General features: G+C 48.1%; 1 protein-coding gene across 2 annotated transcripts in view; it reads left to right on the forward strand.

The window, feature by feature from the left end:
- Nucleotides 1–13898, forward strand: part of ATP9B (ATPase phospholipid transporting 9B) — a 2296170-nt gene that overhangs the window by 439158 nt on the left and 1843114 nt on the right. For both annotated transcript variants that reach the window (XM_085605931.1, XM_085605930.1), the window contains exon 3: nt 7969–8119. In XM_085605931.1, coding sequence (XP_085462057.1) covers nt 7969–8119 — 151 coding nt within the window. The remainder of the gene's footprint in view (nt 1–7968; nt 8120–13898) is intronic.

Genomic DNA, 13898 nt, shown 5'->3' on the forward strand with positions numbered 1-13898 from the left:
TCGGTACCCAATTCCGCGGACCACAACCCACGCGCCGCCGGGATCGCTACGGGATGGCTGTATTGCATACGCTGGTACAATCGGGATATGAGCTTGCGTCCCGATTCCACCGTTAGCACGTTCTCCAGGGCAAGTAGATCCGGTGGAGGTGCCGGAAATGTAGGAAACAGTTTTTGACATGTGTTGCGTAGCTGGTAGTAAAGTAGTGTGTCCAGCAGCGTCGGAGCTTCCTCACCACACATCTGCTCCGGCGTGAGGAAGGAATCTCCCGGAAATAAGTCTCCCCCCGTGCGAAGGCCGCGCGCCGCAGCTCGCTCCCCAGTGCGCATATTTTGCAGCGGGGGCCACATCGGGTTATCTCGTAGAGGCATCGATCTGGTATAGAGGAGGTCCAGTCCGGCCCTGCGCCTCAGCCCATCCCAGGCCCATTGTGCGTGCACCGGGTCGATGTCAGTGCATCTCCGCTTGTGCGGCGCATAAACAGCCACAGCGAGCGGCAACGGTGCCGCTCTATCCGTCTCAATCGCCACATGTGGCTGAAACGGTGTGGGGTGTACCCAGTAGTGCAAAAATTGTGCCTGTGCACAGTAGGCATAAAGTGGGAAATCCGGTGCCGCCAAGCCGCCTTGCCGCTGCGGGAGAGTGAGTGTCTCCCATGCCACCCTCGGCTGCTTACCCCCCCCCACGCCAGCTCAACCATCTGCGAGCGCACTTGGCGCAGAAAACTAGCAGTCAGGGGCAGCGGGATGTTCCCAAATAAGTATAAGAACTTCGGCAGGATGACCATTTTGGCTACCGCAATCCTGCCCGCCAGCGAAAGGGGCAAATGCTTCCAGCGACCGACCCGCTCCTCCACCCAACCCAGTGCCCGCCCATAATTCTCCGACCATAGTTGCTGACCCCCAGGTACCGCACCGGCCCGTCAGCCCACTTCAGCGGGCAGTCCGGGGTAAAGCGAGTCGTCCCGGCCGTCAGAGGTAGAATAACCGACTTCTCCCAATTTAAGTTTACTCCCGATAGCAAGCCATACTCTATCAATTCTCTGGTCATGGGCGAAAGGTTTTCCTGCGGGTCGATCATATATAGAGTAATATCGTCCGCGTACAGGGAGATGGTCAGCGCACTTGATGAAAAACCAATGCCCCTGTCTGCATGATGCTGTCTGATGCGGGCTGCCAAGGGTTCTGTAGCGATGGCGAATAGCAGGGGCGATAAGGGGCAGCCCTGCCTCGTACCTCTCCCAATGGCAAAGGGCGCAGAGATAAGCCCGTTCACTCTAACCCGAGCAGTGATGTTGGTATACAGCAATCTGATATAGCCAATAAATGCCTCACTCATACCCATTCGCTGCAGCAAGGGAAACAGGAATCCCCATTCCAGGGAGTCGAACGCTTTCGTGGCGTCCAACAGCACCGCTACGGCCTTTACATGCGGGGCTAAATAGTGTAGCACCCCAAATAGGGTTCGAAGGTTGTGAGATGTCGAGCGGCCCGGCACAAAGCCCGACTGATCGGGGCGTATCATAAGTGGCAGCACCGGTTGTAACCGCGTTGCTAGCATTTTCGCGAAGATCTTTGCATCAGTATTGATTAAGGACAGCGGCCTATATGAGTCGCAGTGTTGGGCATCCTTGTCCGGTTTCAAGAGGGCAATGATGACCGCCTCTCTCATCGACTCCGGGAGTATACCCGCCTCAACCGCCTCGGCATATACTGCCAGTAGTCTGGGGGCCAGCAGTTCCTCATATTCCTTATAGAACTGTGCCAGTAAGCCATCCGGTCCTGGCGCCTTTCCGGCTGCCAGTGAGCCTATTGCATCCTTAACGTCTTCTACCTCGAAGGGGCGATCGAAGTATCCCTTTTGGTGTGCATTGAACCAGATGAGCTGGATCGTATCACAGTAGCTCGATAGCTCCGCCAGCGGTGGCGCTCCCCGGGTACGGTACAATTCTTTATAAAAAGTCCGAAACGTATCCAGAATTTCTGGAGGAGTATACGCATGTCCACCTTCCGGTGTCACCACTGAGGAGATGAAGGGGGATGGTCTCTGCGACCGCAGCAGGAGAGCGAGCGTTCTGCCCGGGCGGTCACCTTCACCATACCTGCGGGCCACAGCATGCTTGGTCAGAAACTTAAGCTCCCTATCTGCTTCAGCCTGGTAGTCCGTGAGTTTGGTGCGTGTTTCCGCCAAAGTTGTCGCCGAGAGGTCCGAGCAGTACTGTACCTCCAGGGCATGTAGGCTGTCTTCCAGCCGCTTTAGCGCTCCCCTTATTGCCTTCAGTACTTTGGCCTGTCCCGCAATGCAGTGACCTCTGATCACCACCTTGAAAGCGTCCCACAGGGTGCCTTCCGACGCAACAGAGCCAGTGTTCTGCTCAAAATATTCCGTCACGTGTTGGTATATGTCTTCCCGAAACACCGGATCGGATAGGGCCTGTGCTGGCAAGTGCCACGCGAAGGGCGTCACATATGGCTTTGGTACGTGGAGTAGCAGTTCCACTGGTGGGTGGTCGGAGAGGGTGTGCGCCTTGTGCGTAACATCGGACACCCATGCATGCACCTGTGGGGTTAAGAGCCAAAAATCGAATCTGGACCAGGCTCCTCTGTGTGGGGTGAAGCAGGTGCCCTCCCGCAGCGCGGGATGCAGTACTCGCCACGAGTCTAATAGATGATAGTCCGCCATGAGGCCACGGAGGAGACCCGCCGCACGCGGGTGATGCTCGCGAGCAGCCCCCTCCCTCTCCAATTCCTGCAAAATCACTGCATTGAAGTCTCCGCCCCACATGCATGCACCCTCTCCCAGCGACTGCGCCTTGTGCCATACGTGACGGAAGAAATCAGGGTCGTCCGTGTTGGGGCCATATGTGTTAACTAGTGTCATCTGCATGTGAAATAGCTTCCCCTGCAATATTATGTAGCGCCCCTCAGTGTCGGCATGCACCCGAAATGTTTGCCAGGGTAGGCCTCGCCGAATTAAAATAGCCACTCCCCGGGAGTAGCTGGAGCAGCCAGACGTGTGTATTTCGCCCCATCTAGCATGCCTAAGCCTCACCCCGGCTACCTGGGGCAAATGCGTTTCCTGTAGGAAACAGATGTCAATCTGGTGTCGTGTCAGATGTGCATCGGTCAATCTTATCTTGCGATGGTCATTCAGACCTCGAATATTCCATGTGAGACAACGCAGCACGGTCAGGTATGTGTATATTGGTGTATCCTATGCAGCAGTGTGGTCATCAGCGGCATCGCGCTCGGGGCCCACAGGGAAAACTCTCGCGCAGTATGTCTCATAAGCAATAATAACATGGCAGCGGCCAGTGGCAGGGCCGCATCATGCTGTAGTGGTGCAGGAAAATAGTGCAGGAAAATAGTGCAGTGTAAGAAAACCATTCAACATTAACCAAATTCCCCCTCCACCCACTCCAACCCCCCAATCAGGTTGAGACACATTTCCCCCCCACCACCCAACCCCACAACAACTTTTCAGCAGTGATAGTACGGGAATCATCCCTGCGAGGGCGTGGGGTCACCGGCACTCTCTCCTGCCTAAAAGGCGACAGGGTGGCCGAACAATTCCGCCCTACATGTACGTATTCTGTCTGCCTGTAGCGGGGTAAGCCCAACGCCTCCCCCTTCACAATTCTCTGCCAATGATCAGGAATAGTCCCCGAAGCGAGTTCAACTGTCCCTCGCCGCTCCCCTTGGCAACCCCTGTATGCTATAGACTCAGGATCCCCCTGATGCAACAACAAGTGGTATACTTTACAATCAAGCTGTCTGGCGTCCCAATGTGTTTTAGGCCTACGAGGGCATATATTGATGTTCTACTTATTCAATGTCACTTAGCTGGTCTCGCGGGGGAGTCCCCTGCCCGTCTCGCTTGTCTCGCAGCGTCCGCTCCGCCTGCCGCGCAAATTTGAGCGCCTCCGTTACCGCCGTGAAGACCATTGGTTTCCCCTTATGGTGGATCCGCAACTTGGCAGGATATAGCATTGCATATTTTGTCCCCACTTTCTGGAAGATCTTTTTAGCCGGTAGGAATTCACGCCTCGCGGCCTGCACAACCTGAGTGAAATCGGGAAATAAGGATATGGCCATATTTTGGAATGTGAGCTCGCCTCTCTCACGTGCCAGCCGCAGTATCGTGTCTCTGTCCCGATAGTTTAGGACTCGGGCAAGGATCGGGCGCGGCGGCGCTCCCGGCACCGGGCGCGGTCCCAGTGTGCGATGTGCCCGCTCGACCAGGAACATGGCCGACAGGGCCTCCCCAAACAGGTCGCGGAACATACCTTCAACGAAGTGCTCCATATTGCCAATATTTGTGGATTCCGCAATACCAATAATTCTCACGTTATTTCTGCGGGAGCGGGCTTCCAAATCCTCGTTGCGCCCCTTTATCACCTCCAGGACCCTGTCCATGCACAGCAGTTTCTCCTGGGTATCACCGTTGCCTTCCTCACAGTCGGCAACCCGCGCCTCCACCGCCGCCAGCCTCTCCTCATGTTGATCGACCTTATGCGATATTCCGTCTAGTCGCTGGGCCATGGAGTCAAGCTTGCCGTCAATCTCCTTCAGGCAGCCCTTAAGCTCGCGAAACATACTCTTGACATCCTCGTCCTGCGTCGGCGCCAGCTGCGTTTCAGGGACCACCGTCTGGGACGCTGGGACAGTTTGAGTGTTCTGGGCCATTTGCCTCTCAAACTGGAGCTTCCTCTGCTTTGCATCTGTTTTCCCCATGGCTCAGTGAAGGAGCCACCCCACCAGGGTCCCAACGGGGGAGGGGGGGAGGAGAGGGCCCAACGGGATCGTCACAGGCCTCTGGCCTCGGCCAAACTCACGGGTCTTCCAAGCCCAATCCACTCCTCCTCTCGGCCGTCCCCGTCGCCCCCGCCGCCAGCAGGGACATCCACGTGCAGCTAGGCCCAGCAGGTCTTCAGCGCCCCCCGAGCGCGGGTCCGCGGTCGGGACGGGCCCTCCAGAGAGGCACACAGCGAGTGTCCAGCAGTCGGGGCCTCCGGCCAGCAGGCACCCACTCCGCAGGTCGCGGAGCTCCGCAGTCCAATATCCAGGCACTGGGCACAAGCAGGAGGTAAGCGCGCCCCACCGTCAGGAGTACCAGCGAAGGCAGCAAGGCATCCGCAGCCCCCCGGGCAGCCCAGCTCGCGCCCTCCCAAGTCCCAGAAGGCAGGGAGATCGTCGCCGACCAGGGATCTCTCCCGGTTGCCTAGGGCGCCAGCGGCAGTAGAGTCCGCTCTCCGCCGGCGGCCACAGTGGTTCCACCTCGCGTTCCGGTCCTCGGCCCTCGACCGGGGACTTGCGTGGCTGGGATCGCCGGCTGGGAGGCAGCAGATCAGCCGCCGGGGCGGAAAGGAGACACCGCTCCGGATCGCCTCAACCGATCTCGGTCCAGAAGGCAGGAATCGATGCCTCGACGTCTGGGCAGCCCTCGCCGCAGCTTTTTACGCAAAGAATGTAGGCATAGTACGGATGGGCTGACGGATTCGGCGTTCGGCCGGCAGAGCCCCGTTACACGGTGGCCATCTTGCAGCTCGGCTGGGCCACGCCCCCTTTTCTGACTCATCTTTCATTCATTCTTCTTTTTTGTTTCTCCTTTATTCCTCGTGTTTGTATTTCTGTCCCTCCTCCCGCGTTCGGCAATATTATGATTTAGAGAAACACAACTCTAAATAGTTGTCTTCAGTCTCAACTGTCACTAACTCATACTGAACAGGTGACAAGCGGGCATTAGCAGCGCAGCACAACGCAATCCCTCAAAATACGTGGCTGCTATTATGACCCTAAATTTTATGTGATGTATTGTCTACACGTTTTCAAACATCTTCGATGTCGTAAGAAGCCCAGTTTCTCTCATAGTATATACGTCTTTGTGCGTTAACACCTCAACCCCTAGTGCAAGATGCGTAACTACAATTGCATCTGGGACTTTAGTTTCAGTTTAAATTTTCGGCCTTTGCAGATTCGATTCCGTACCCGAGAAAAGAGCTTTTTCCCCTGAGGAATGACAAAAAATAAGCGATTTTCCTCGAAACGAATGTGCGAGCAGCATAAAACTGAAGAGGACAAGGAAAGAGAGATGTAGTCTGACTGCCAGCGCTGCCGACTTTAGAGCTGGGGAATTAGGTTTGAGTCTCGGCGTCGGCTCAAAATCCTGTGATTCTGGGCAAATCACTTAATCTTCCCGTGATACCAATAAAAGCACTTGCAATGCAATATGTCTCACATTAGCAAGATTTTTTAGCTATTAGCATTTTAAATGACATTTACAATACCAATAGGTAAAAGTTTTGAAAATGCGAGACCTATTGCATTGCAAATGCTTGTTCTTTAGGGGTCTGAAATTCATCAATACAATCCTTGATTACCACATTTACTTCCTATGCAACCGATAGCAACATGCAAGAATGAGAACTTCAGTTTTCTAGTCGATCTGATAACTTGGGGGTCCTTCAAGGCTCTATCATTTTCCTGATCATCTTCAACTGGTAAATATAACTAATGGTCCATGTCCTAGCTACTGCTAGACTTTCTGACATAAACACAGGTGTCCAAAGCCTGTATTAATCTGAACACCTAAATAAATGCCTGAATCCTTTACTGTGTTGCTTGAAAATCAACCTCAGCTTAAACAAACTTAGAGTATCTTGGAACCGTGTCACCATTTTACAAAAGTCAAATCCCTGGCATTCCCTTTCCATGGCGTCCTCATTTCATCCGGTTACCCCGCTCCTTTTGGAAAAGCAGCAATCAGTCACTGCTTTTCTTTTCCAGAAAAACCTAACTGCCCCCTACCCCGCTGCCTCAGGTCCCAAACAAAACTTTATTGCTCAACTGTCCTAACTGGGTCTGGAGGCTTCTAGATTACATGGCTGTAGTTGCTAAATTCCCATATCCTTCCATATTACTGCATTTGAGAATACCTATGCTAGATTGCCCTGAGTTTCCGAATTCAACTTGTACTCCTCTGCATCACCATTACAGTCCCGTACCAATTCCATCAAATCTACTCAAACTAGTGTAGATTGTCAACCCCCTTATAATATGTCGGTTTGGTCCCTGGGTAAGCCTTTTTAACCTGCTTCTCTTCAAATGGTTGGAATTTAGCCCACGGCTTAGGCACGTAGATCATGTCCAGAACAGCTACAGTGGCCCTTCAGGGAAAGAAGTTGGAATGTGTACCCCCTTTTGAACTGCGAACAAGCTTTTTAAGCTAGTGCGCATGCTCAGTTCCCTCTCAAGACCTAAGATTTTGAAATAATAATGTTATTTGATGAATAAGGTGATTTATGTCACCACCGTGAATAATCTAGTCAGTAAACACTTGCATTGCTTGTAGAATTTTCATTGTTAGTTATCAGTGCTTCACATCAGCATGCGCTCGCAGAATAAAACCCTTTTATTGAACAGTTACCCACAGTATTGCATTATCAGCTTAAAATAAAATTGAGCAGACTTCCTGGCCAGTCTTTAGTGGGTGGGCTGCACGTCCTTGGAGAAATGAAAACAAACTCTTTTTTTATGTAGTGAGTGAACAGTAGTAACAGGAAGTTACAGTTTTGTGTCACTGCCAAGGATATATCTTAAGAAAGTATCAATTCGCAGTCAACTCTGCAGCTGGCACTAATCTTTGTTTGATTAAGCTAACAAGAGACTTGGTTCCCTGCCAAGTTCAACAAATTTCCTCCATGGAACCTTCCTGACCAGGAATCCAAGGTTACTTGCACATGAGAAAATTCGTGGAAACTGCCTTCATCCCTTCTTACCTGGGTGCAGTTTCCGTCCATGAAAGGACTCGTCATTGTTTGTGCACCTTCATAAATTTAGCACCGACTCCGGTGATCCTGTTAATGAACCACTCACTATAATGGTGTGACGTCTGTTACAGCTGTAGTGAAATTTAGATCAGAATCAAAATATATTTTTGACGCCAACGTATTTTCTCTCTTCCATGCAGTTGCTGCGACTGTCTTGTGAATATTTGCAGAAGAAAGAAAGAACTCAAGGCTCGCACGGTGTGGCTCGGCTATCCTGAAAAATGTGAAGAGAAACATCCAAGAAATGCAATCAAAAATCAAAAATACAATACATTTACATTTGTACCTGGGGTAAGGCTCAAGTTTTGTCGCAACTAAAGGCACATCTCTTTTTATGTACCAATTGGTGTTTTATTATTAATGATTTCAGATCTATTTTACATAAGTATTGCCTTTTCAGACTCTATTTTAATCTATTCTATTTGCATTCCTGGTCATATGTTCTAGTTTCTTGTGAAATACTGCATACATTGTGCTGCAGCATAGGCGCACACCAAGGCATTTCTAGGGGTTGGGCCAAACTATGAAAAACATTTTCCTTGCACCACCGCCTCACAGAAGACGATGTTGAATTCAGTAGGATGGTGCAGACTCTTCTGTTCTTCTAGTCCTTGCTTTGGATATGGGTAATTTGCATTCTGCTGGTGGATACAGGTTTTGTGTTCTTTTAGTGATTACGAATACAAAGGTGCCTGCAACTGAATTGTGTGCTTTTAAAAATGAATGGAATGCAAGGGTTGTATTGTAATGTATTGCATTACATTGTGGGATTTGTATTGCGCCTCATACTCTTCACAAGATTCCTGAGCACTATCTCGTTGTCTAATACCAGGACATTCCGTTTTGTTGTGCAATTGCCAGAGTGTGGGTTTATAAAGTGGTGTACATGGGTTAGGTTTGCCTTTGTACTCCAAAACGTGCTGCTCTATATTTATGGTTGGTGTTCAGGCTAACCTTGAAGTAGCAGGCATGTTTTGAACGTGCGTCAGAACTAGGAGTTGTCCTTCAAGCTGCATCCAAGTTTGCAGGCAAGAGCTTGAAAGAGGAGAGCCTGCTAGCTTGAATTCTTCAGTTACACTAGTATTAGAAGATTTAAAAAGTAGAATGTTTGATATGTAGTCAAGAGACCTGCATGCCAGCAGGTATATTGGACCTATGTGCTTTAGAGTTCTGTGTTCAACACTGTAACTCAAAATGTGCATTTCTAGAGACCTTCTTCATGTAGCCGCATACCCTACTCCATGCCTGTTCATTAAATTGGTGGAGCACAAGCCTCATATAGCAACAATATATGTTTGTTCTCATTGACTAAATTGTTGATGGTCTTATTAACATGCTGCCCTCCCACCATTGTATATCTGTATCACATTAGATTGTTCTTAGCTATAATATCAAAATACTTTTTCATGTCCAGTTGAAGCCTGGTGTTATGAAAGACTGTTCTAAACCAAGAAGCAATCTATATTCATACAAGGGAGTCGCTCTACCATATTTTATCTCCTGCCATCAGTCCACGCTTTGCCATAATAGTGTTCCTCAAAGTGACATTTCTCAAAAAAAGAAACTTCTCATACTTCCCATTGCTTTCCCCCTATTTACAGTAGTCACCCAGTTTTCCCCAGTCTTCTTAGCAGGCTTAGGTAAAAACCAGCTGTTTCTTTATGAAAACATTTGGCAATGGCTACGGGTATATGGTGTTTTGTATCATTACAGTTACAGTTACAACACTGATCCTCCCAACTCCAAATGATAAGATAACATGTTTCAGATAGGACACTTTATAGTAAGGCTTAATGTCTGGAGCTCCTAAGCTAACTATCTTGTCGGCAGTATAAGTTGGCCAACAATGGTCCTTGTAGGCCCATTCTCACAAGAAACTTTTTGTTTAATACTACTGGGTTTCTTTAGAACATTGCCTGAGGTCAATCTGTATATAAGTGTGACATGGTGAGCATTATCATTTTTTACACAAACCACTTCTGTTCATAATCTAGATATGTTTTGAGGAACTGATTGACTTACCAAGTTTGGAAATCAGACTGCATACATTTGCACAGAAATGTTGTCCGGTTTGCAGCTGAATATGACATACTGGTATCCAGAGAATTCCCATGATACTACTGTCTGGATTCCATCCAACCTACAAGTTGCAGAGGCAAGCACAGTATATCAAGTCGATGTAATTTAATTAATCTGAAACCCTATTTCTAAACTTTAATCTTCAATGAGTTTGAGTATATGTGGAAACACAAAGCAGGATCTGGACAGGTACAGATTTCAGGATTTCACAGAAAATGCATTCCTACACAGGGTGGTTTCTAGGATTTTTGGGGCCCTGGGCACAAAGGGAATTTGCAAGGCCCCTCTATCATCCAGGACTGTTTGCATCTGAATAGATGACTCTGCTCCTGAAGCTGCAGCTCCTCCCTCTCAGCCACCTACAAGCACCTCTTAACAGGTCATCGAGGGCCGAAGGTGCGAGGGCTGCTTATCTCCAGAGAAGGTTAAAACTGCCAGGGAGCTAAAGAGCCTGGCAATAGTCCTCCCGCTGTGCCTCTGCATGGGTGGGGGGAGGAGGCCCTTATTGCAGGACAAGCCTAAAGAATGTATCTTTGTGCGGCTGGGACTGGAACTGGAGCCCCCCTCCCCTTGGGTTCGCCTTGCTACACCATAGCAGTGAGCCCAGGAGAGGGGGCGCCTTAAGGCGGCGCACTTGCAAGTTGACACGTTTCATGTGGTGGCCTTGCCTCATTGGTGTGGGGCCCCAAACTAGAGGGCTGACTGTGGGGCCCTGGGCAGCTGCCCAACCTGCCCATGCCTAGCACCGGCCCTGTTCATACATGTCACACATGAAAAGCAATACCTCTTTCCATAAATATTTCCCATAACTGATAAGTTGAGGCTCAATCATCAGGACAAAGGTGAACAAGGACAGTCCTTCATGGTAGTCCATTATGAAGTTTGTCCCTGAAACATCAGACCTTCAGTCTTAATTTTAGCAAATGGATTAGCAGGCAAGAGCATTATCCATTTGATGAAGACTAGACCAATGCATAATTTGTAGAAGACTTCCATCCTACAGCACTATTCTACACTTTTGCTACATTTTCAGTGCTAAGATTAGCAGTGGCTAGCTCTTAATATAAATTCATTCATGAATCGAGAACAATTCTAGGGGTGAGGCTAAATTATTTGCAAACTAATTTAGAGATAGCAATATTCAACTGGTCTAAATAGCTTATCAAGCCCTTTAACTTCGACTTCAATCATTCACAGTAATCTGTGTGACACTTAGTCTATTTGATCCTTAGCTGTCATCAGCATGTCCCTAATTGACCAAGGAAGTTCTTTCTTTAATCTGCCTTGCAGTTTACATTGAGGAGGTGTGGCATAAGTACTTCTGGGTAATTCATACAAAACTCAACTGACAGCTTGCACTGGCCGGGTGTCTTATTGCATTTCGTATTCTAAACAGCTCTCTGATCAATGCATCAAGAAGTGGAACCTCCAGACCTAGCCATACCTTCATAACATTCCCTTCGTCATACTTCTGTAAGTTGTGTGTGGTTTAGGGAGGTGCCATGCAGAACGAGGCACAGCATGTGATGCTGCTATCACTAGCCGACTTGCCCCATATAAAGAGTTGGGATTGGTGTTGTATTTTACCATATACGTTTTCATCCGAATATGTAGTATCCCTAGGGGGCGGTCAATATTGTTCATCACGTGCAGAATATGTATTATTCCTAGAGAGGCGGTCAATAGTGTTCATCACGTGCATTTCCTAACTTTAAACCTCGCATATACCTGTCAGTCTTGCACTGGGATATACTAATAGAGACCACTTCACTCTTAAGTGCATAAATCCTTGTGGAATCCCAAATTTAGCATAGGATTCTTCAAGTTCTCCTAAGGTTACTTTTAAGGTTGAATACGTTTTTCTTGGTTTTCAGAGTTATGGCCATAAGCCAACCCCCAAAACTCCCCTAAATCACCACTGCTCCCTCACATTTGGGCTTCACCCTGCCACTTTTTAACAGTGGTCAGTAAGAAAACAGAAAAACATTTGGGACTTCAAACTGAAATTCTTGGCGCTTCTGTGGTTCTTCCTGCCAGTATTCAACAGTACTCATTGTTCTTTGTATCCTTTAGCTTAAGTTGGAATTGTCTTAATTTTATGTCTGAGGTTTGTTTTCTTAGTATTTTTATTGTGTAAAGTGTGAAGTTAACTTGTCCAAATTGGTGCTACTTACCTGTAAATATAAATAAATGTTTTTTTTCTTGTTCTGTACTTGCAATGAGCTTGCTCACTTCCACGAGATGCTATATTCTTTTAATTCTCATTTAAATAATCATGCTGTCTTTATTTTAGTATTGATTTTCTCTGCATGTTCAATAGTTGGCAACATCTTGAAATGTAATATGCACCTTTATTAAAACGCACAAAAACTAATGGCTCCATAATTAAAAGACTGATCTTTTGTCAAGGTAATAAAATGTCAACTGTCTTTTAGGTAGATAAATATTCTCATCTTTATTGAACCAAGCCACTGTTTTCTCACTTAGTTTAAATTATTAAATACAAAGAGATTGGTTTAGCAGCGTACATTTTCCTAAAGGTCACAAAGTTCATTAAGTGTACAGTAAACCATTGATTGTTGTGATTACAAATATGCAGTGCACACACTAAGATTGGTGCGGATTCCTTACAGCCACAGGAAGTCATATTTTGGCAGTATTTCATTGATAGCGTGTGATGTGCGTCGGAAAAGCTGTACAGAAGACCAAATTCAAAATTAAATCAGAAAATGTACCATCAGCCCACATTTTATGCTCTCAAACATTAATTTACGTATTAAAACTACTCTGGGGTCTGTTCGGAAAGCTCTGGTGTGAGTAGTTGTGTCTCAGTTCTGAATCAAGAATCTCGCACACACAACTGGTTCTTTCCCTCCCCACCCTCCCTTTCTCTCTCCTTCTCACTTCGAGGAGGGAATCCGGAGAGGACAGTGAGAGAACAGGAAAGCGGGAATGTAGGGCTGGGGGTCACTGTGCTCTTCCCTCATCCTCTGCTGAGCGCTCCCATACAGTCTTGATAGGCATCACTCCTTGACTTGTAGAAATATGAATTTGTGTCCAATTTGCGAACTTTTCCAGCCCTGCCAAGTACCACGCCTCAGGCGTTACACTAACCCATTTCAGTGTTGTGGTCCTCATCACAGCACTGAAATGCAAAATCACACATTCTATTGCCTCCTCGGCTGTCAAATCGGGGCACTGCTATAATGCACCATGACTGTTGAGCTGCAGTGGCAGAGCACGGTGCACGCAGCTCTCTACAGTCTAAGAGACGGTGCTGGGCATGGCTAAAGATGTGCTTGCAGCTTGAGTACTCTGCTACAATGTTTCTAGTCTAAAAATAGACACACGCCCGAACTCGACACATGCGCATATGATGTCACAGAGTCAGTGCACAATGACTTGACTACTAGTAAAAAAGAGTGAGTTATTTCTCTGAGACACACAGTTTTATAGGTGGGGGTGAGTCACGGTCCGTCGCTGTCCTGATGCCACCCATGGTGTGAGCGGGTGGCATTTCATAAAGTTTTGGTGCACTCAACAATGCGCAGCTCCTCTGACCTCGCCGCTCTCACCTGCTGACCGGGGGTATGTAGGCATGGTTCCCACAAACCACCCCGGCCCAGGCAAAGCAGGTGGTAGCGGCTGAGTCTTGCCGTCAGAGTCTTGCGACTGCGGTTGACATCCTCCACGCTTGCGCAGACAAACCCGATCACGGCTCAACGACTATGAGTGAATGTGTAACTCAAAGTCATTGAAATGTCACTCATAATTACACCGAAATTATGAAAATGTCACACATAGCGTTCTGAAATCTTGGCAGCTATGGTTTTCATGTATTAGGATTTTTATTGATACACAATTTTATTGGCTTTATGAACAACAAAGTGAACAGTACAGCACTGTGACATACAATAGAGCAGAATACATTCTCATAATATTTCCCTAAGGGCCATGCAGTAGGTAAGAACAATACTGCCCCTCGGAGCCT

The sequence above is a fragment of the Triturus cristatus genome, chromosome 5_1, assembly GCF_964204655.1.
Source record: "Triturus cristatus chromosome 5_1, aTriCri1.1, whole genome shotgun sequence".
Lineage (NCBI taxonomy): Eukaryota > Metazoa > Chordata > Amphibia > Caudata > Salamandridae > Triturus > Triturus cristatus.